The sequence below is a fragment of the Athene noctua genome, chromosome 11, assembly GCF_965140245.1.
Source record: "Athene noctua chromosome 11, bAthNoc1.hap1.1, whole genome shotgun sequence".
Classification (NCBI taxonomy): domain Eukaryota; kingdom Metazoa; phylum Chordata; class Aves; order Strigiformes; family Strigidae; genus Athene; species Athene noctua.
The window spans coordinates 5978541-5999652 of record NC_134047.1 but is presented as its reverse complement, the minus strand read 5'-3'; the positions used below and the strand labels follow the sequence as shown (position 1 = coordinate 5999652).

General features: G+C 42.6%; 1 protein-coding gene across 2 annotated transcripts in view; it reads left to right on the top strand.

Annotated features, from left to right (window-relative positions):
• NRK (Nik related kinase) overlaps nucleotides 1-21112 on the top strand; it is a 105503-nt gene that overhangs the window by 46509 nt on the left and 37882 nt on the right. For both annotated transcript variants that reach the window (XM_074915269.1, XM_074915270.1), the window contains 9 exons: nucleotides 2402-2456; nucleotides 4638-4716; nucleotides 5406-5581; nucleotides 7336-7408; nucleotides 7813-8008; nucleotides 8870-9034; nucleotides 9800-9961; nucleotides 13399-13551; nucleotides 20715-20846. In XM_074915269.1, coding sequence (XP_074771370.1) covers nucleotides 2402-2456; nucleotides 4638-4716; nucleotides 5406-5581; nucleotides 7336-7408; nucleotides 7813-8008; nucleotides 8870-9034; nucleotides 9800-9961; nucleotides 13399-13551; nucleotides 20715-20846 — 1191 coding nt within the window. The remainder of the gene's footprint in view (nucleotides 1-2401; nucleotides 2457-4637; nucleotides 4717-5405; nucleotides 5582-7335; nucleotides 7409-7812; nucleotides 8009-8869; nucleotides 9035-9799; nucleotides 9962-13398; nucleotides 13552-20714; nucleotides 20847-21112) is intronic.

Below are 21112 nucleotides of genomic sequence, written 5' to 3'. Positions count from 1 at the left end.
GGCATGTGACTGCAAGAGGTTTCCCATCCCAGAGTGATTTCTGGTCATTCGAAGGGTGACTGAGGTGAGAAGGCACAGAACTTCTTACATTTGTTTGTGCCCATTGCCTCTTGTCCTGTCACTGGGCACCGCTCAGAGAAGTTTGGCTTGATGGTCTTCACTCCCCTCCCATCAGAAATTTGTATGAATTATGAGATCCCCCTGAGCCTTCCCTTCTCCAGGCTGAACAGTTCTGTCTCTCTCAGCCCAGAGACTCCCAGCTCCAATCCCTTAAACATCTTTGTGCCCTCTTGCTGCACACAATCCAGTGTGTTCATGAGTTACTTGTACTGGGGACCCTAAGAACAGCTCTCAAGAACTTTTTTCTGTTTCTCCTCCTAACTCTTATAATACACTGATGCTGTTCCAAAGAGACTTACAAAGCTTATTCTTTGTCCTCTGGCCTGTTTCCAGCAGTGTTGTCAATTGTCTGCATACACTTACTATGCAGGATGTTTTCCAGGGCTGGCTTTCTGTGCAGCCGTCTTCTGAGTGACCCTCCAGTCGCTCTCTTGAGGTCAGGTGCTCTCGTGGTTACCACTTTGCAGCTCTCGTTCTTGTTATGGCTTCAGAAATATTAGAAGAGCATGTTATTGCTTCCATTTTCTAGTGATTCAGATGCTGTGATTCTCCCTTGTCGACACCTTCTGGGCTGCACTGGCAGAGTGAGGTCATGTTGTGTGAGTGTCAGTCATGACCAAAGAATGTTCTTGGATTTTATTTTTCATACCATGCAAATCTTCTACTGAAACCTCAAGAAATTAATCTCCTGTCTTCATTCCCTCTCCTCAGTTGATTTCCTTTTCAGAATGTGTACTTTTCAGAAGATATAAGCATTAGGAATGTGTACCTCTAATTCTTGAGGTTTCTTTGCTTTCAGTAGTAATCACAGTTCATCTGTGTGCGTATATGTATGCTTCTGAATAGATTCTGCAGATAGTAGTTTAAAACTGATCACTGGAGGATTTTGGAAGCACTTACGCAGGCAGTGCTACGAGTCAGAAGGTGGCACAGGGCTGGTCTTTTCTACAGAGATTTATTGCTGATATGATAAGCAAAGTAACAGGAAGCCACTGTAACTTCTTGTTGTTCCAAAAAAACCCCCAACAATTGAATAAAAATATATATGCATAAAGATGTATATATACACACACTGACATCTACAAACACTGCTGTCATCCTCCCTTTTCTCCCTTTCACCTGTCTGCCCCTTGCACTTTGAAACTCCAAAGCAAAATTCTTTGTAGCCTGGTTGTTTCTCCCATGGTCCCAAAAACCTGCATTGCTACCCCTGGAAGACTCTTCTAATTTTCAGCCATTTACTTAATAACAAGTCAAGATTGTGACTTTACTATAAATTCCCGCCAGTATTGTTGTCAAATCCCTCCACAAACTATGATGCAAACTGGTTTTCAGCTTGCATAAAGCAGTTCAGAGCAGCTGAACTGAGAAGGCTCTGTTGATAAAGTCAAATTTAGTCACAGTGTCAGGCTGGGTATGACCTCCTATTCATGTAATTGTACATTGCTTCTAATTTTTGAAAGTTTGTCTTCTGTCTTTTAAAAGATAATTTTAGAGAAGCCCTGCAAGTTGGTTTGTTCACATGCCTCTATTTGGCTACATTTAGACATAAGAAGTAGTAAAATAATGCATATGATTAATCAAGTGGAAACCTGTGAAGTTTTTACATTCCCTGGGAGTGTTTCCAATCTACCTTCCATGATTAAAACCTGAGCCTTAGCATCCAGACAAGCTGATAAAGGAAACTCCACTCGAAGTTAACTGAGCTGGACATACTGTGTCAGAAATCTGACTGCATGATGTGCTCTCCATTCATGTGCCCAAAAACTTGTGACTGGAGACTCTGTAGACAGAAAAAGTCAGACCCCAAGGCCTGACTATAATTTCTTTCCATCAGTGTAGAAACTCAGCAATGACTGTTCTGAAATAAGTATTAAGACCAAGAATTTCTTTGGCCAGAAGCAGGGTGGGGTGAGGCACTGCTGTGTCTCACTGCCTCATGAAAACAGTTAAAAAATTTAAGACATATATTTAAATGGTGCCTGCTATATTCTGGCTCTTGTTTTTTGAATGCAGAAGGTCTGCATTTGGGGGCTGGCTGCTTAAATGATGAATCAGCTGTTTGGAGTTGCATGGGAAATGGGAAGTTTCTGGCTATTAACATGTTTCCTAAAAGCTCAGTAGGGAATGGGAGGGAGCAGAATGTATGTCACTCCAACTGAAATGATTTGATTTGGGAGGAATCTCGGGAAACTGTAAGAACAAAACAAAACAGAAATGCAAAATGAAACAAACAAAAAAAGCTTGAATGCTGCAATGTGCAATGTTTCTTCTCCTGCAGAGTGACCTATGGTCTCTGGGAATCACTGCTATTGAAATGGCCGAAGGAGCTCCTCGTAAGTGATTTGGTATAAAGGTGGGGATGTCTGCTTTATGAACATGTTCTGTGTTAAAATAACTCACGCTTGGATAATGCACAGATGTACAAAATTCTGATTCTGGATGTATCTTTAAAAATAATCTATGACTTTTTCTCATTTGGGCTCTTTTGCTTTCCTCTTTTTTTTAGACCCTTTAAGTCTGTATTCTGATTCCTTGCCTTCATTTCCTTGGGAAACAAAAAATAAGTTTTCTTAGAGCTCTTGTTAGCATCACTTTGTTCATCACTGCCTGTAGGTACAGCTAAGCAGAAGTGATTGACACGTTAGCAGAAAAAATTGACAGGAGTGGCTTTGGGTTTTGGTCACTAAAAAAAAAAATATGGCAGTCAGAGAAGCTAGGCCTAGAGGTTATATTTTTACTCTGGAACTGCCTTGATTCTCACAGGTTTTGGGATGAATTCTGAATTTGCTTATGCAATGGCTTCAGTCCATGACCACATTCTCAACTTGACAGCAGATTGCCATAGTTTTACAGCCAGCCCCCGCCTGCCAGCTGTCCCCCTTGCTCCTCCAGTCAGCCTCTTGCAGCCGTTGGGCAGAGATTGGTGGCTGCAGTGTGGATGCAAAGACCTTGTGCGTTTTTGTTTCTGTGGAGGACTGGTTGCTTTGCTCCAGTGCCCACGAAGCAGATGTGATGGGGTGTCCAGTCACTGCTGAGAGCACAGAGGATGAAATAAATTATACTCTGGCCTGAGCTTGAGAGCACGTAGGCTGTGTTTTTAAAAAACGGACTTGGCTGTTCTCCCATTAGACTTGGTTTTCAACAGTGCTCAGGAGCCAGCTGTAGTTCAGGAGCACTTTCAGACCCTGTGCTTCAGCCTAGCTGAAGCTTAGTCCTGAGACATGAGTTTTCTTTGAGAGAGACTTTGTAGCTTTGCATGCTGTGTTGGCTTACATTTCCTCATGCCACTTGTATTTGATTCTTGCATTAGTTTTGGCAGGAAAATGCTATGGGTTATATTCTGTTGTGTTGTGTTTTGTTTACTGTAGTACAGCAGTGTCTGGGACCCATAGCTAGAAACCAGACTTCTTCTGCCCCCCATCCCCACTGTATCATGAGCTATTGAAAATACGAAGGAAAAAGTCAAAAAACACAATGCAGATGTGAGAAACAACGGCAGGTGGTTGCAGGCAGAGAACTTAATAGAAGGCAGTGGGGCTTTACCAGACCACAGTCTTCTCACTTTTACTAGTTCTGTAATACTGTAAGTCCATTCCTGTTAAGAGAATCACTGCTCAACACCCGTATATCATAAGAAATCAGCCTCCATATAGTTCCTATCAGTGGTCATTCAGTAGCTCTGTTTTGTGAAAGAATACCTCTGACCCTCGACATTTCTCTGTGGCAGATGGAGCACACTCATAACCCCATACAAAATGCCTGGGATAGATGAGATGTGACGGTATTTACTTTCTGCAGTTCTTTTTAGCTTCAGCTTTCCACAACAGTAGCACTGAAGAGAAATACATTGGGCTGGAGAGAAACCAGCATCTGAATGCAGGAGTAGAATCTGTTGCAGATTGCCTAATAATGGTGCTCACATTCCCAAAACACAGAAGAGATGAAATGTGTGCTTAGTCATTACGCTCTGTGCCAGTGACGCAGTTTATGAGCTCTCCACTTTGCATCAGATTTTATTCATTCTGCATTTTCCTTTATGCCATCAATGATGTACCTAAGAGTTTGGTTAAAGCTCATTTATCTGAACCATAAGCTAGACAATAATAAACTTTAACTTATATTTATGTGAAAACCCCCTTTTGGTATATCAGAAAGGTGAGCTTTTTTTATGTCCCTCTGAACCCTTATATATAAAAAATGTGAAGAAAGTTGTAGTTGCTTCTGCCATGCAGCCTTTCTTTCAAATCTCCTTTACCTGGCAACAGCAGCACATTGTTGTGAAAGATTTCTGCATACTCAGGGACTTTATTTTTTGGCTGTAGCATGAATTTTGTTGACTAATGGTATGGTGCTGTGGTGGATGCTGTGCTGTTGGAAGTGGGAGTGTTTATGGAGGAAAACTCCTCTCTGTCAGGAGAACCAGGCTCCTGGCTTGGCTGGGTCGGCGTGGTCAGGCCCTGGGAGGGACACAGAGAGATCATGCACCCTTGAATAGCTTGTGGTTTCCTTTTCAGCCCTGTGTGACATGCACCCCATGAGAGCGCTCTTCCTCATCCCACGGAACCCACCCCCAAAGTTGAAATCCAGAAAATGGTAAAGAGATGTGTAAAAACTGTATTTTTGCTGCATTGAGCTTAGGAGGATTTTGAGCTCTCTTGTCTAGAGACAATGAGCTTGTTACATCCTGGAGTAATCTATGAGGTCTTTCCTAGGCTGTTTCTAGTGCTGGGTTAAGCCACAGGTGCAGATGTAGTTTACCTTTGGGAAGCAACACGTTTCTTTTGAACTCTGCCTAAACTGTGCCAGTCATTGCAGTGGCTAAAGTTTGGCATGGGTGGCTGAAATTGCAGGATAGGCAAGGCTTGGATGGGCTGCTTGGGGTCAGAAGACTGCATGGACTTTGTGGGGCTATTGGCAGTCTCTCTGGCTTACAGAGAATTAGTTGGTCTTTTAAATGAAGTGTATGAAGAAAATCTTCACCATATCAAAAGGATAAGGGCATTTTTGAGAGATGCATTGGCCAGATTGTGGGTTTTGTTGATCCGGATGTAAATTCAGGGTAACCCCGCTGAGAGGGCAGTCAGGGTGGAGTTCCCCATCATTTGCCCTCAGCTCTGTGCTGGCCTCAGGAGGCACACCAGTGGCAAAACTCAAATTGTCTCACACAGTGCCAGTCCAAAAGGAAACCTAAAAAAGTTAGTGCTTTCCATCACTTGAAGATAGTGCTTGACACACAAGTTGAAAAGGAATATTGTTTTCCTCCATTTTTTTATCATTTTCAGGTCAAAGAAATTCCTAAACTTTGTTGAAAGCTGCCTTGTAAAAAATTATTTGCATCGCCCATCCACTGAAACCTTGTTGAAGCATTCTTTCATCCGAGACATGCAGAATGAACGGCAAGTGCGCATCATGCTGAAAGACCACCTGGACAGGACCAGGAAGAAAAAAGGAGAAAAGGGTAATGTGGCAAAAACAAAATAAAAGGCACTGCAGAGAGTAGGTACTCTCTCCCAATTTTGGCAGCAGAATACAAGGCAGATGCAACTAAAGTACTAGAACCTGGGAAACTGTGAGAAAGTGTTATCCTTGATAGTGATGGGGCCGTTTTGAAGATCTCTTTGCCAAAGCCCATGTCCTTAATGGGGTTTAAGTGCTGATATATTTGGAGCCTGACTTACGCTGATTCACTGAGCAGTCCTAATGCTACCTCCAAGGACTCCAAGTAAAGTCTAGCTCCCTGCTTTGTTGAGTATCTAAATAGTACGTTGTGTGTTTTCTAGTCTCTCAGTTCATCTGTCTGTCCCCAATCCATTTAATTTATGTGTTGCATCTCCATATAATTTTAGCTTGTGGGTTCTTTGGGGGCAGAAGTGCTCTTTAAGTGTTTTGTGGTGGAATACACAAAAGAGACCTTGAGAAGGCCTCCAAGCTCCAGCAAAACACAAACGAATATAATGAATCATCTACTTCACAGAGTAGCTGAAGGAAAAGAGAGAATCTGAGTTGGTTCCAGATGCTAGCCTTACTCTTCAGAGCAAAACCTGGCAGAAGCAGTGCTGGAGTGGGAATGATACTTGTGTAAATGCCTGTGCATACCAGACTAAGGGCTGTGCAAAGCCTGTTGACCACCAATTTTTCCCTGCCCTTTCTCTCCTCTTCCTCCTCCTCTGTGTATTTTGTACTGGCAGGAGCACTGTGAAGATCAGTGACTGTGAGGACAAACTTGGAAAGCACTGTACAGTTGGAAAGTGACTTCTAAACTCCCAAGTATTGATTTGACAACAGGAATATTTGCGCCTAAAATGAAATTGCTGTTGCAATGTAGATTTACTGACTCCAATAGTAGTTGCAAATTCTGCCACCTCTTTCAGCTATGAATCTCAAAGCACTTTCAAATGGAAAGATAGTGAGTTAGAGTTTCTCACAAATGCCCTTGAGGGGTTGGGGCATGCAGTGATAACAACCATTTCTTGATAGTTACATTTTGGCCTGAAAAGTGCTATTTTTAATCAAAGCTCCCCTGAAAAGGAGAACAGTGTGAATTTGCCAGACTATACACTTTAAATAGTGACTTAAAAAAAAAAAAGTCCCACTTTATCATGCCAGCAGTGCAGAGTAGGACCAGTTTAAAATTATCCCTTAAAATCAGCCTTCATGTTAGTCTTGAAAAGAACTTTAAAAGTGTGAGTCAGCTTCTTCTGAACCACTGTGCTAAAACTAGCATTAATTTATTACCCCTGTTTCTTTTTATAATTATTTGCTTTAATACAAAAGGAAACCTGGATTTACTGAAGATCTCAGCTTAGCCATACAACAGGTATACGAAGAATGGCAGTACAAGTCTTTTATGTCCTATCTAAATTCTTTCTGAAGAGCCCCTCTGCTGGTGATGTTGTGGGGGTTGGATTTCTCTGTGGGTTTAGCCTAATTTATTTCAGACTATGGAAATAGGTTAGTTTTGCAAAACCAATACAGTCAGTTAAGGGAAAAGGTGGGAGTGTGTAAAGGCTGCCCTGAAACATTATGTGAACTAGATTTTGAATTATGTACGTGGATATCTTACCTCCCCTCAGCCTCCAAGTGCAACCTGTGGCTTTTACATTCCTGCTGAGCTACATGTACTTCAGGCTGAGTGTTCAAAAACGAAGTTCAAGATCATATCTTAAATAACAGCATCCTCCACTGGGGTTTGTTTATTGTTCTCTTTTTTAGAAGAAACGGACTATGATTACAGTGGAAGTGAGGAGGAAGATGATGAGCTGAATGAAGATGAAGGAGAACCAAGGTTAATTTTATTACTGGCATAGAAAATTTGACTGCCAAAACTGTTATTGAAGGCAGCCCTGCTCAGCCAGAGTAGCTTTTTCAACTTGCTCTGAATCCCTTATCTCCTGTATCCCCTCTGGTAGCTTTACTGTTTTGTAGCTATCAGATATAATTGCTGAGTATAAGATGTCTGTAATAAGCTGCTTCTTAGTTACCCAGCAATAGGGAGAAAACTCAAATGAAGGACCCAGTAATCGGCTTCAGGCTGTTTTGTAGCACAGAAAGTACAGTTGCATGGTCAACATGCTGGAGATTTATCAGAACATCTTAATTTTCTAACATAGGACAGCTAGCAATTCCCAGTGCATCTTGCATTGTCTCTTTAATGTTATGTTTAGTCATGTAGAATTCTGTTTGTTTCAGCTCCATAGTTAATCTCCCAGGGGAGTCAACTCTCCGCCGTGAATTTCTGAGGCTGCAGCAGGAGAACAAAAACCGTTCTGACCCTCATCGTCAGCAGCAGCAGCTGAAGGACCAGGAGAAATACAAGAAGCAGCTTCTGACAGAACGGCAGAAACGGATTGAGCAGCAGAAAGAGCAGAGGAGGAGGCTGGAGGATGTAGGGATTGTCTTGTATAGTTGTTCCATGTCTCATCACAAACAAAAAACATGCCTGTAGAGAGTAGGCTTTGAAAGGCGAGACCATAGTGTTAAATTGTCAGTACAATCTGGATCATAGTTTTTAACCTTGGGAGAACAGTCTCACTTTTGAACACAATGATTTTATATGGGCTCTGTCGTTTTCCTGCTGAGAACCTGCCCCCAGCTTTGGGAGCAGAAGAGGAAGGGCATTCAGCTTGAGTTTGCTTGGTGGTGGAAGCCCAGGAAGATGGGTTGAGAGATCTTGATTTCTTTCACATGTGCATTGCCCAATTCGGAGTCTGTCTGATCCAGAGTCCTGGCCCTGCTTCTGTTTAAAATGTTACAAGATAGCTGCTGCCTTTTCAGCTGTCTGACACACTGTGGTGTTGGAGGCATTGCTAAATCACCAGCATGTCTCTTCTCATGAGTATCGAATGAAATTCAAGCATTGTGAAACACTCCGGAGCTGGCATTTATGAAGCGTAGTGCTGCTTCGGCAAAACAGCGGGGCTCTGGAAAAACCCTTCCTTCTCAAAATGATGGGAAGACATCTGTCATTAGATTAGCTGCCAGCCATCACAGAGATGTTGCATGCCTGTTTAAATGAATGGCAAATCTGCCCTTGGCTGCCAGAAGGGCAAAGGTTTCACTTCAAATTGGGCAGTCGTTGTGGTGGCAGCTTGTGGCTGTCTGCTTCTGCTGCGCAGTGTATCGGGTATCCCCTATTAGTGACTGCATGGCAGGAAACGGGCCTTGTGATTAATGAGCACTGGCACAAGTAATTGGTGGGTACAAAACAAAGTAAAATAAGCGATGTTATTCCCTGGCTCCCTTCCAGCATCAGAGGCGAGAGCAGGAGCTACGAAGGCAGCAGGAGTGTGAGCAGAGGTGGCCAGAGGCTAAAGCTGTTCAGAGGATAGAAGAGAGGTGTAAAGAAGACAAAAGGGCTGTGGAAGATGAACGGTTCATAGTAGATGGACAGAGGAAATCAGAAAAGAAGCAGGTATGAAAAGAGTGTTTACTGACAGCAATTCACAGCTCCCTGCTCCTGTAGCTGATGTCTTTCTCTGTTCCCTGAGGGTGTTCCCATCTTCTGAGTCACAGACCAGAAAGGGACTTTTTAATACATATACTGCCTCTTGTTCTCAGATTCAACCTTCTTGTGAGTTAATTTATGTGTTACTGAGTCATCCTCCTTATCTACAGTAATGATGCCGCCTCCCACTTCTGTCCCTGCCGTTTCTCTGTGCTGAAACGGTCTTCAGTCACTTTGATCTGATTTAAAATATCTTTACCCTGGAAGTTTCCAGCATCAGCTCAACCTAAGCTTAAATCTCTGGTCTCCAGTTTCTGTTTGGGTTGTGTAACCAGGACTGTTTCTTTTTCAGAAGTGAAAATGTAGCAGAGATTGAAGTTTAATGCTGAAGTCTTATTGTCAAGTCTGGCACCTTGGCTGCAATAGTTTTCTAGCGTTTCATCAGCAAACTGATTTGTAATCAGACAGAAGCATGGAGTGTTTTATTAAACCCCCCTGGTTTTAGGAAAAGTAAAAAGAAAAAAAATACGATTTTCTGATGTGCTGTCTCAAAAGTCAACCACAGAGTGTTTGGGGTCACTTTATGCTTCCTATTGCTCAGGGTTGTGGCTCTTCTGTCAGCCCTGCTGGAATTGTGTTTGCTTTGTTCTTTGAAAAGCCAGTATTTCCAGTGGTCAGCTTGGTTGTCCTCCAAGACATTGTTCTCTCTGACGTTCATCGCTCTGCTTTCAGAAGGTGGAAGATGTGCAGCACAACAGGAAGGTGCATCGAACTCTCCCCAAAGACCAGACACAGCTGCTGTCTCTCCAGCATGACCACAAGCAGAAGAAGAAGGAGCCTTCCAAGAGTTCAAATTCAGCAGTGCATCCTCTGTCAAGCAGCACAAGCAAAGAGGTACTGTCTTGGCCAGTGTAGCATTTTGGTGCTTTGCAGTTTATGATGCTGTGGTAATGCTGAAGCAGAGAACAGATTGATCTTTAAACCTAAATCTGGAGCTTGACCTGTGTCATACTACACACTTATGCTACAGTAAAGCCTTTGGTTTCCATTACTGTAGAGGGTAAGGTAAAGGTCACTTCTTACCCAAGATCAGAGAAGGGTTTGAGTGGGGAATGGGGAAACAAGGTCCTTCCGGTCAAGTAGGTGTCATTCCCTTGTCTTCCAGAGGAGTGAATTAAGACAGTATCATCTGAGGTTTAACAGATGTCTTTGCCTGATTTTAGGGTTCACAAAAGTGACCCAGACACAGATTGATGTCATGCCTCCCAAGTACAGATCTCTGTGTCCCAGTGTCAGGCTGTGATGCCTTTCGTTGTTCTTTGTCTGCCAGGATTTTAGGTAGATAAGATTTGATGAATCAAGGGTATCAAGATATAGTCCTTGATTAAGAGTTGTAATCCATTTCATTCTTTTGCTAACTCTGGAAGTATTTTTGCCCACCAACTTGTTCTGCTTACTGTTGTCATATTGTGAAAAGCTACATGTCCATTTCACATAAGTTATCGTTCCTAGCACATTTACTTTTTTTTTTTTTTGTTATAATCCCAGCTTGTGAGTGCAATTCTACAGCTGGTACTATTTGTTGTGTAGCTAAAGTCTGAGTTAGTATCAAAAACTCAGCAGCTCACAGGTGCCTCCTCAGGTGGCCATGTCTAACTAGAATAGTGGATGTGATGGTCTCTGCATTCATGGCAAAGCATCTTCTCAAAATACCTAAGCAAAGGCATGAGGAGAGCTCATGTACATGTATGTAGGAGGAATGCAGAGCGCTGCTTCTTAACATCTTGCTGCAGTTATTAAGCAAGTGCCCTCTTTGTCACTTCTTTGTGTGTGTGCATGTGGGAGTGCACACTTCAACTGGTTCCCTTAGCTGAAATCTTCATTGCTGAAATGATGAATTTTAATAACCGAGTAGAGTCTGCAAACAGGTAAGCAGCAATATGAAATCATGAAAACAAAAGATACTAGGCTCCTTGTTAGAGTAGCAGTCTGTGAAAACAAGAGTACTTCTTAACTTACTTAAGTTGTACTTCAGTACAACTGAACTGTCAAAAACTCAAATGCTCTAGCTCCAATGGCTTTATTGCACTGACTGATTCAACAAATTGTTACTGAAATTTGAATGAACTCCTCTTGAAATCAGTATTTGTTTGATGGTGGAGGGCTGGGTCAGCTGGGGGGTAGATGGGTGTGGACAGAAAAGTAAGCTGCTTTTGCTAAATGTACAACATCAACATCAATAGAAATGCTCTGCCTTTGCTAGGCTTTCAGTAGGTGGGGAGAAAATGCAACTCAGTTGAGTTAATTTAACTTTTGTTTTCTCATTCATTGTAGTTAGAAGTCAACTGCAAAATGTCAGCTTAAATACTCATCTCTGGTTTTGGCATCTGTTTTGTAAATGGCCCCTTTGTAGCAGAATGAAATGTGTTATGGAATGTAGTGTGCAGTCACTGCTAACTTTTAATTTAGTGGTGAAATAAAATATCACTAGTTGCAGAGAAAGTGCTGCCTGCCTTTTAGATTCACAGCACAAAGGTCTTGTCACTATGACTACTGTAATATACTCTAGTTTCAAGGACAAATTCTTTTACAATGTTACTTAATCTCAGAACTTGGAAGTCACAGATCCATCCGCTACAATCACAATGAGTAGTACAGGGTTGCATTTTTTGCTTGAAGGTTGAGACTTCCTAATTATGTCAGCGGTCATAATTGTCCACAACATTTAAAAATGCTTTAAAGTTTTGACTGTTTTTAACATCAATAACTCAGTGAATTTGTTCTTGTTGATATTGATCTTTCCCAGTCTAGCCAAAGAGATGATAGTTTGTTGGGAGAGATCTACACAGGGATGAAATAGCCTACTCAAGAGTGAGTTTCTTTGCATACTTTTTAGGGCTCAGTGACATTTTCAGGGCCAGTTATTGATATACAAAAGCCCTTCAGAATTATTTGGCATTAAAACCAAACAAAACCCCCTAAAGCCCTCTAAAGCCTCAAGTTTAATGTTTGGAGCCACAGAAATCCTTTCTTGGGAGTTCCTTGTCTTTGCCATTGCACTCATCCTGGCGCAGGCAGGTCAGGGTGGGTACGTGCAGATGTGAGCTCGCTCTGTGCTGTATCTGGTCCCACCGGCACCAGAGCTAATGGTCTGTGAGGATGGGCTCCTGGCTTGGGCTTGAGGCTGCACTAGTGCAGTGCCTGGGTAGGGGCTGGTGTCACTTCTGGGAGCCCAAAGTGTTGGTGCCTGAGTTTGCATCTGGATAATATATAGCATGCAAGCACCCTTTGGGCACAGAGGTGGTAGGTAAATTGTCATGTTTAGCTTTTACATTTTCTTTCTTGTTTATGCTAAAATTTGCCTTTCATTATTAGGAGTTGTAAGTAATGAAAATCTGGCCCCAAGAGTAATATAACTATCAAGATCACTGGGGCTAGAATTTTATGGAATTTGGCTGTGGTTGCCTGTTTTAATAAGGGTGTTTTTGTGTTTTTTTTTTTTTTGGCATTCTTTTTTTCCCTAATTGAGATCTGTGAGACTAAGTAGAATCATTTTCCATCTCCTCAGCAGTTTTCTAGGCCGTGTTAAGAATACACTTACCTTCCTGACATAGGCACAAACATCCAGATACAGTGAGAGATACTGTTAAGAATTCTCACCCAGAAAAAAACAACTGGGCCTTTTTATGGCATTAATCTCTAGTTTACTGAGTAGAGCTGTTTCTAGGCTGCTGGATCAAAGGATATGCTAAAGGTTTACCCTAGAGAATGGGAATTAGTCATGTTGAATGAAACTGGAAAGAGTAGTGGGGTCAAAACCATAGGATAAACATTTTTGTAATGAGCAGTGCCTTAAGGAAATAAAAGGACCTTTATTCCTTCCAGATCATGTTCCTCAGTCTTTTCTGTAATGTAAGTAACATACCAAAAGATAGAATGTCAAAAGTGTTTTAAAGTAGAAAGCAACATGCAGTCAACGTTGTAGACAGGGGTAATAAATGCACAGCAAACCAGGCTGCATGTTGTCAAAGATAAGTAAATATAGACAGATGATTCCTCCCAGCTAAAATCCCAGCCTGCAGCAAATGGGATGGCCTAGAATACAGCAGATGGCAACTCAGGCCCTTTTCCTTGCTGCAGTTTGGAAACTTGATGGAAAAGGAAGGTTTGCAAATGAAGAGACAATAATGGTTCATACTGTTCCAGGACTGCCCTCTCCCCGATGAGGAGGTCTATCAGAGTCAGTGTGCTCTGTGCTGCTCTTAGAGAACATCCAGGCTGCAAAGCCTGAGGCTCAGTGTACAACATGCTGCTGCTTTTTTCCTTCTCAGGCCGAGGATCAAAAAAAGAAAAATGACAGCATCCAGCCTTCCCTCCAGTGGACAGCGGTGCTGGGGCACGAAGCCATGCCACACGCCAGGATGGGATCTGGCAGCAGTTCCAGCCCCTGCACCCCCGCGCCGCAGAGAGCCATGTTAGTACAGGTATGGTTGTGCCACTCAGATGGGGAGGAGAAAGTATGGGTGGCTCCTAAGCAGCACAACGCATCAGAAACCTGATTCCTTTTGCTCCTGCCACAAATGACTGAGGCCTGTGCAAACCAGCTCACAAGTTTTTTGTGTCATCATGTGCTGCTAAGTTCTACGTGGAATTGTGCTTAGGCACTGCAGATCAGAGTTAGTTATTTCTGTGTGCTTGATGCATGATTGCTGATTCCATGATACTACTCTTAGATGTTTCACAGAAAGCCTGAACGATTGTGCTGTTTCAGTCCCTGCATGATGTATTATTTATATGGCATCACAGATGCATATGGCATTTTACAAAACAAGTCCAAAGCCAGAGTTTTTATCCCTGAAGACCGTATAAACAAGCAGCTTTGTTAGTGATTTTATGAAATAATCTAGGAGTATATGGAGATGTAATAAGGACTAATTCAGTCAGATTTTGCTTGTGTATAGAGCCCAGAAGGTCTGTGACTTGAAAATTTTCAGTATTAGAGGTAGAAGTGGTACCTAAATAGTAACTATACAGTGAAAACACTCTGATAAAGATCTGAATTGGAATCCTTCTCTTGAATTAGCTCCTGCTGTTTCTACCAGTTCTGGGAGAGTTGATTCAGGGTTTTCCCAGTGTGCCCAAAAAACTCTTCTCCCATTCAATATCCTACTCTTTCACAGTCTATGAAATAAGTAGCTTAGACTGCGGTTACTTTTTTCTACAGTCTCTTGTGAAAGGACTATAAGCATGTGGGAGCAAAAGTAAAACAGGACAGCAAGGAGAAATGGAATAAACTACTGTAAGTGTGAGCACAGCTCACTTCTCAAGTTTGTCCAGGTCCCTCTGGGTGGCATCCTGTCCCTCAGGCGTGTCAACTGCACCACTCAGCTTGGTGTTGTCTGTAAATTTGCTGAGGATGCACTCGATCCCACTGTGTCATTGATAAAGATATTAAACAGTACTGGTCCCAATGACCAGTGAGGGACACCTCGTCACTGATCGTCATGCAAATGTTGAGCTGTTGACCACTACTCTCTGTATGCAACCATTGAACCAATTCCTTGTCCACCAAACGTTCCATCCATCAAATCCATATCTCTGATTTGGAGAGAAAGATGTTGTGGGGGGACCCTGTCAAAGGCCTTACAGAAGTCCAGATAGATGACATCTGTATCTCTTTCCTTGTCCACTGATGTAGTCACTCCGTCATAGGAGGCCACTGGGTTGGTAAGGCAAGACCTGTCCTTGATGAAGCCATGCCGGCTGTCTGGAATCACCTCCTTGTCCTCCATGTGCCTTAACATAGCTTCCAGGAGGATCTGTTCCATGATCTTCCCAGGCACAGAGGTGAGACTGACAGATTGGTTGTTCCCAGGGTCCTCCTTTCTACCCTTTTTAAAAATGGGTGTATTCCCTTTTTCCAGTTGCTGGGGATTTCACCTGACTGCCACAACCCTTCAAATACCATGAGAGTGGCTTGACAACTACATCAACCAGTTCCTTCAGACTCTGGGATGCATCTTGTCAGGTCTCATAGACTAAATTATGTTTGGGTTCATCCAATGGTCTTGAACCTAGTCTCCTCTTACATTTGGAGCTCCCTCTGGCTCTTGTGGTCCATCCACTCTGGAGGTGTGGGAAGAGAGGTTTCCAGTGAAGACTGAGGCAGACCAGTTGTTGAGTACCTCACCCTTCTCTTTGTCCATTGTTACCAGTTTGCCAGTCATGCTCATTGGTGGGGTACACTTTCTCTGACCTTCCTTTTCTGGCTGACATGCCTGTAGAAGCCCTTTGCCTCCCTTGCTAAATTCAGCTCCCACTGTGCCTTGCCTTTCCTGACCCCATTCCTACACAACCAGGCAACATCCCTATACTGTTTCCAGGATAAATGTGCCCTCTTCCATTGCTGCTGCATTTCCTTCTTGCCCTTTATTTTGACCAGCAGGTCTCAATTCAGCCATGCACGTCTCTTGCCTTCCTTTCCTGATTTCTTACACCTGGAGATCGAGAGCTCTTGCACTCTGTGGAAAGCATCCTTAAAGATCTGTCAGCTCTGTTCTGCTCCCTTGTTCCTGAGGTCAGTTTGCAAGGGGGTCCCATTGACTAACTCCTTGAACAACTGGAATTTTGCTTTCCTAAAATTCAGGGTCCTGACTTTACTCTTCAGCTGACCCATATACCACAGGACTCTGAATTCCACCAGTGCATGATCACTGCAGCCCACGCTGCCCTCAGTCATGATGTCACAGATTAGCTCACTTGTGTTGGTGGTCCAGTGTCACATCCCCTCGGGTAGAGCTGTCTGTTACCTGACTTAAGAAGTTACTCTCAGTGTGGTCCAGGAGCCTTCTGCATTGCCTGCAGCTTGACCCGCTACTTTTTCAGCAGATGTCAGGGTGGTTGAAGTCCTCAGCAGGATATGGACAGTGCCTTAAAAATCATGCCCTTGTTAGTGGCTCTCTATACTGGCCATGTCAAGCTCAGCATGTCTTGAGCCAGCCCTCCTTGTAGCACCATTCTCATGTTTGCCCTTTTTCTCAGGTTGTGCTTCACGAAGCATTCCACAGCTGCTCCTTCCCCAGGAGCCAGGTTTCTCGAAGATCAGGCTCCCTGACTTAGCTGTCTCCTGTTGTTCTGCTTCTGTTTGTGCTCTGGAGCGAGTCTGTGGGAGGCAGATAATAGCTGGATATTAGCGTCTTTAAGTCAAAGCCTCCCTGTGCCTTTCCTGTACAGGTTGCTGTTTGGTGATGGTGAAACAATCACCATATACAGTTGTTGGGAGAGGAAAGGCCCTGTTTCACCTGATAGATTTTACCTGGGAAAATTTTTTTGTATCTTCTCACATCCTTTTTTCCAGGCCCTCTTTGTCATTTCAAGTCATGAGTATCATAACTGGGCTTGAGTTGATGGCCTGGCTTGTAGCATCAAATCACTGGAGAACTCTTGTAAGGTCTACAAGAAGGACATTTGTATCTTAGCCTTGGGTAAAGGCTGTCAGCTTCCTTGAGGTGAATATTTCAGCCCTGCAATAGAAGTGTGAGAGTCCGTAGTTTATTGCAGGACATTTAGGATTCTGTAGGAGCACAGTGTGACTGTGCAGAGGATAACCCTGCCCTGTTAAAATGCCACACCTGGGATGAAAGGAGCTACATTCTAGGCTGGCTGCGTCACCTGGAACAAGTCACTTCATTCCTTTGCACTTTGTTGGTGCTTCCCTGTTTGGTAGTAGCTCTCCCAGCTGCCAAGGGGAGTGGTGAGTGATGAAGCAGTGTTTACCAACCGCCTTCACGTTCTTTGATGGAAACTACGCTATAAAAATTTTATGCTGTTTAAAGTGATGGTGTTACTTAAGGATAATAGCAGTGAGTGATAGACAGTTGTTACCATGTGATTTTACTCCCTGCTGGTAGCTGCCCTGTTACCCACTCACAAGCCAGTGCTCCAGCTGATAGATACCATGTGGACAGGGAGAAGCCAATCTGTACGCCTACCCGCTGCGTTAGCATGGAGACCGGGTGAACTTCAATGGGTAATTTATAAATCCTCTGAAGGGTTGTGTTTCCTTTTGCTGGTTGGCAGCAGTTGTTGATGCTAATAGTGACATGTTTGGATATGCTGCCTGCATTAACTGTTTGAAGTGTTAAAGCGATGTGAGTGATGGACCAGTTAGTCACCTAGAGGTTAAAAGACTCACAGCAATATACTTGTGAAGTTCAGTATGTGGGTGCCTTGTTGATTTAAAGTAAAAGTGAACTGTGGAGTTAGAATGCAAGCTGAATTCATCACAGGTGTCTGTGCTGAAGAACTTCCAGCCAGGTTTGTCAGAGAGGGATCATCTGTCATCACTGCTCTGCTCAGACAAAAATGACTTCTCATTTTTGACAATCGTACTCTGTGAGATTTTGTGGCACATCCTGGTTGCCCAAATCTCTCTCAAAGTTATTTCACTGGAAATCTTAACACAGCCTCTGAGGTGCAGGGAGCATGATTTGTCAGTGTCTTGTAGCCTATCTGTCTGGCAAGGGAATGTGAGAGATTACCAGATCAGGGTGTACCAATTCCGCCCGTTCTGTGTTTGCAGCGCAGTAGCAGATCTGGCTCTCTGGTTGTGGTGGTGTGGGATGAGCTGTTCTGGGCTACCTGCAGAATTTCACAAAGACTTCTTGAACAAAGTCACTGAGTCTGTTTCTCTGCCCAGCGTCCCCTGCCGCCTGACTAGTGGAGAAATTTAGCTCACATCTGAAATGAGCTCCATTTTTTAATTGACTCTGTGGTTTTCCTGTAGGATTTGCTAGCTAGATCTCCTCTATTGCCTGGAGTAATGTGGCTGAAACAGAACCTGAAAGCTAACAATATTAGAAGAGCTAACTGTGCATTAGGTCATGGATTGACCCAGTATCCCAGAGAAGTTCTGTTCAGAAGTTTAAGAAAAGCCTTTTCCTTATGCTGTTTTGTAACAACAGTTGCGCTTATCTACCCCCTATATGTAGATCAGTTCAGATTAGTAACTTAGGCACCCTCTGAAAAGCAATGCAGTCTATCTTTTTAAAGCTTCTTGCTTCTAAATCTTTTTAAAGTAATCAGTCTTTTGTACTATATCACTTTATGTTATAATTTCAGGGGACAAAGGGTCTTTTGCCTTAGCTCTGTTAGGTGTGCCTTTATGGTTTGAAGACACACAGTAGGTAACAGTGTCTACCAGTGCTTTCTGTGCATCAGAGGAGCTGCTGTTCTTTCAGTATTATACTTATAATAAAAACAATTTAAGGCTCAAGTCTCAGTAGTTCAGAGTCATTGTTAGGTTTTTTTTTAAAAATATTCCCCCATACAAATTATTTTATCTGTAAAACTTAAGGGGAATATCAAACACTATGATTTTGGGGGTTATCTGAGACATTTCTAGCTTGCTGTGGAATTGCAAGGTCTTGTCGGTCCTGCAGAGATCATCCCAAAAGCAGGTATAACTTCTTGGCTTTACATGGAACCGGTGTACTGGTCTCTCTCTGCCCAAAGAAGGTATGTGGGTATCATCTGCACAGTTTGGATTCACCAAGTCACTTATATCATGATTCAGCAAAGCTTATCCATGCTTTTAAGCACAAATAGTTTTCTGGTAGTCTGCAGGACTGAAAAGCTGGAATTTAGGAAGAACTGTAAGTATCTTGTTGAAAAAGTGGCAAGGAAAAAAAAAATCTTCCCATATTCTGAAAATAATACACTTGCTATAAAACCTATTCCTATACGCACGATGAATTGTTTCAGGGGAGCATTTTGCTGTTGAAATAATTCTTGGTTAACTGAAAACTATTATTAGTGACCATCATGTTGGACAAAAATGTAGTTTTGACAAAATGAAAGGACATGGATTATGAGATGTTATAACTGCTGAAAAAGCTATTTCCTGTAAAGGGAGTCAAGAGAACATATTGTCCCAAAAAGGCAGGAAAAGCACCTGAATATTAACTAGGTGAACTTCTCAGGACTGTTTTTCAGCAGCAGACTTTGCCGTGCTGGTCTGGGAGGTTGTGATGGGATGTTTGAATAGATGTTTGGCATCTTTAACTGGTTTTTAGAATTACTACCTGTCAATATTTAAGTGATTTTGAACATTATCTCATGAAATTAGTATTGTAGAGTTATTTGGAGTTCATAATCATATTGTATTATTGAAAAGCTGTGTGCAGTTCTTCTGTGTATTTACTTTTTAGGAGTGGGCAATTGGAGACTTTTGTAGACTTGGGCTGATAAATCAATAAAATATTCATGTGAATCATTCTTTGGCAAAACTGAACAGCTGCCTCTGATCTGAGTTGCAGTAACTCAATTGGGACACAAAACTTTGAACTTTGACTCGGACAAAAATGGCTAGCCTCTTCCTTAGACCTGCAAGTGGTGGGGATGTTGGTCTTGCCGTACATTTGAGGCAGAAGTGCCTCCCAACAGAGGTGTGTTAGCATGCTGGGGCATGGGCTTCCTTCTGCTGCGGGAAGGATGTCAGCCCGTGATGTTCCTGCTGCCTGTGGTGTCTCAGGAGAGCCCCAGTCCTGCTTTGGATGGGAGGTCTCACAAGATAAAGCATGAAGTGGTATAGCTTCAGGCATTTCTCTAATATTTTTTTCTATTTCTGTAACATCAAATTGGTTCTAGCATAGCAGTCTCTCAAGACGGGCCCAGCTCACACAGCATTTCCGTGTGTTCTGTCTCAGCCTTGTGTCCAAGAGCATTTCTTATTTCAGGGAGGATCAGTACATTCAGTTGACATTTTTAGCTCTCTGCCTTTCTTCCCCTTTGGAAGATGCCAGTGTAAGAGATCATTAGTATGTAGAATTTAATGGCCCTTTCTTCTGTTTATCTTTTTTTTTTCCCCCTTTTAATATAGAAAGAATCAAAGGACCAACTTTTGAGTACTTTAGCTTGAGTTTTACACTGCAAGTAAGTTGTTCCCTTGGAATGAAGACATTGTAAGAAAGTGATTTGGTTTCTCCCCTGCCCCCACCATGATTAGGGCATTTGCTATCCTAATGCTTTAATTTAATACATTTGAAGGTATCTTTATAAACACAGGTGGTCTCAATGGGAGCACCTGGACGTTACACCCATGAGGTGTAGTCTGGGCATGTTTCTTATTTCTTTCGTAGTGCATTCTCAAGTTACTGCAGAGGAGGACCCTTAGAACCACTGGAGAGTTGAAAGCGCTTCCAGCTGACAGTTTGTCTCCATTGACTCAAGGCTGATGGTGGGCTTGCAAAGAGTAGTTTAGAAGTCAACATCTAACTTAGTGATTATACTATCTAAATTCTAAATGTAATTTTTGCATCATCGAGTTAAGTAGTTCACTGTGTGTTGCCAGTGACCCATTAGCTTCTCCACAGGTTTAAGGAAGGGAGATATATGTACAGCATAGATGGTTTTGCTATTTCTTTTTATTGTACCCTTCACCTTGAAATATTTGTGCCTAACATGATAACATGCTGGAAATTAATAACTTCACAGTAACAAGGTGAGTAGGGCTATATCCAAACACAATACTCCTTGAATGTTTACTGAAAATTTGATCTCACAAACAGAGTCATTGATATCTGTTGAGACTGCAACCTGTTACATCGGCAGGGGAGTACAATTCAACATGTATTTCATTTGTTTCAAGTGTGAAAATTTCCGGGCTAGTAAGGATGTGTACCACAGCAGTTCACTGTCAGATATGGTGACGACGCCACTCAGCCCTGTGCAGGATGACGTATTCTGGGGCATGAGTCAAAACGAAGAACCACCCCCAAAGGTATGTGAAACTCAGGGTGTTTGGCACTGTTGGTGGTTAATAGCTAGTTCCCTGTGATGTGTAGTATCCATCCCCTGAACTTCATGAAACTCAGGGTAAATCTCATTGCTTGTACAGTTTTAGTAATCTAGAACAAAGATATGGATTTATAAGCAGGTCAGTGTTGTCAGTTTATGCGTATGTATATAATATCTGTGAGATCTGAGAATGCAGGTACATTTCTTTTGTTAGACCAAGTATTTGTAGATGCACTTTCTGTGAAAAAT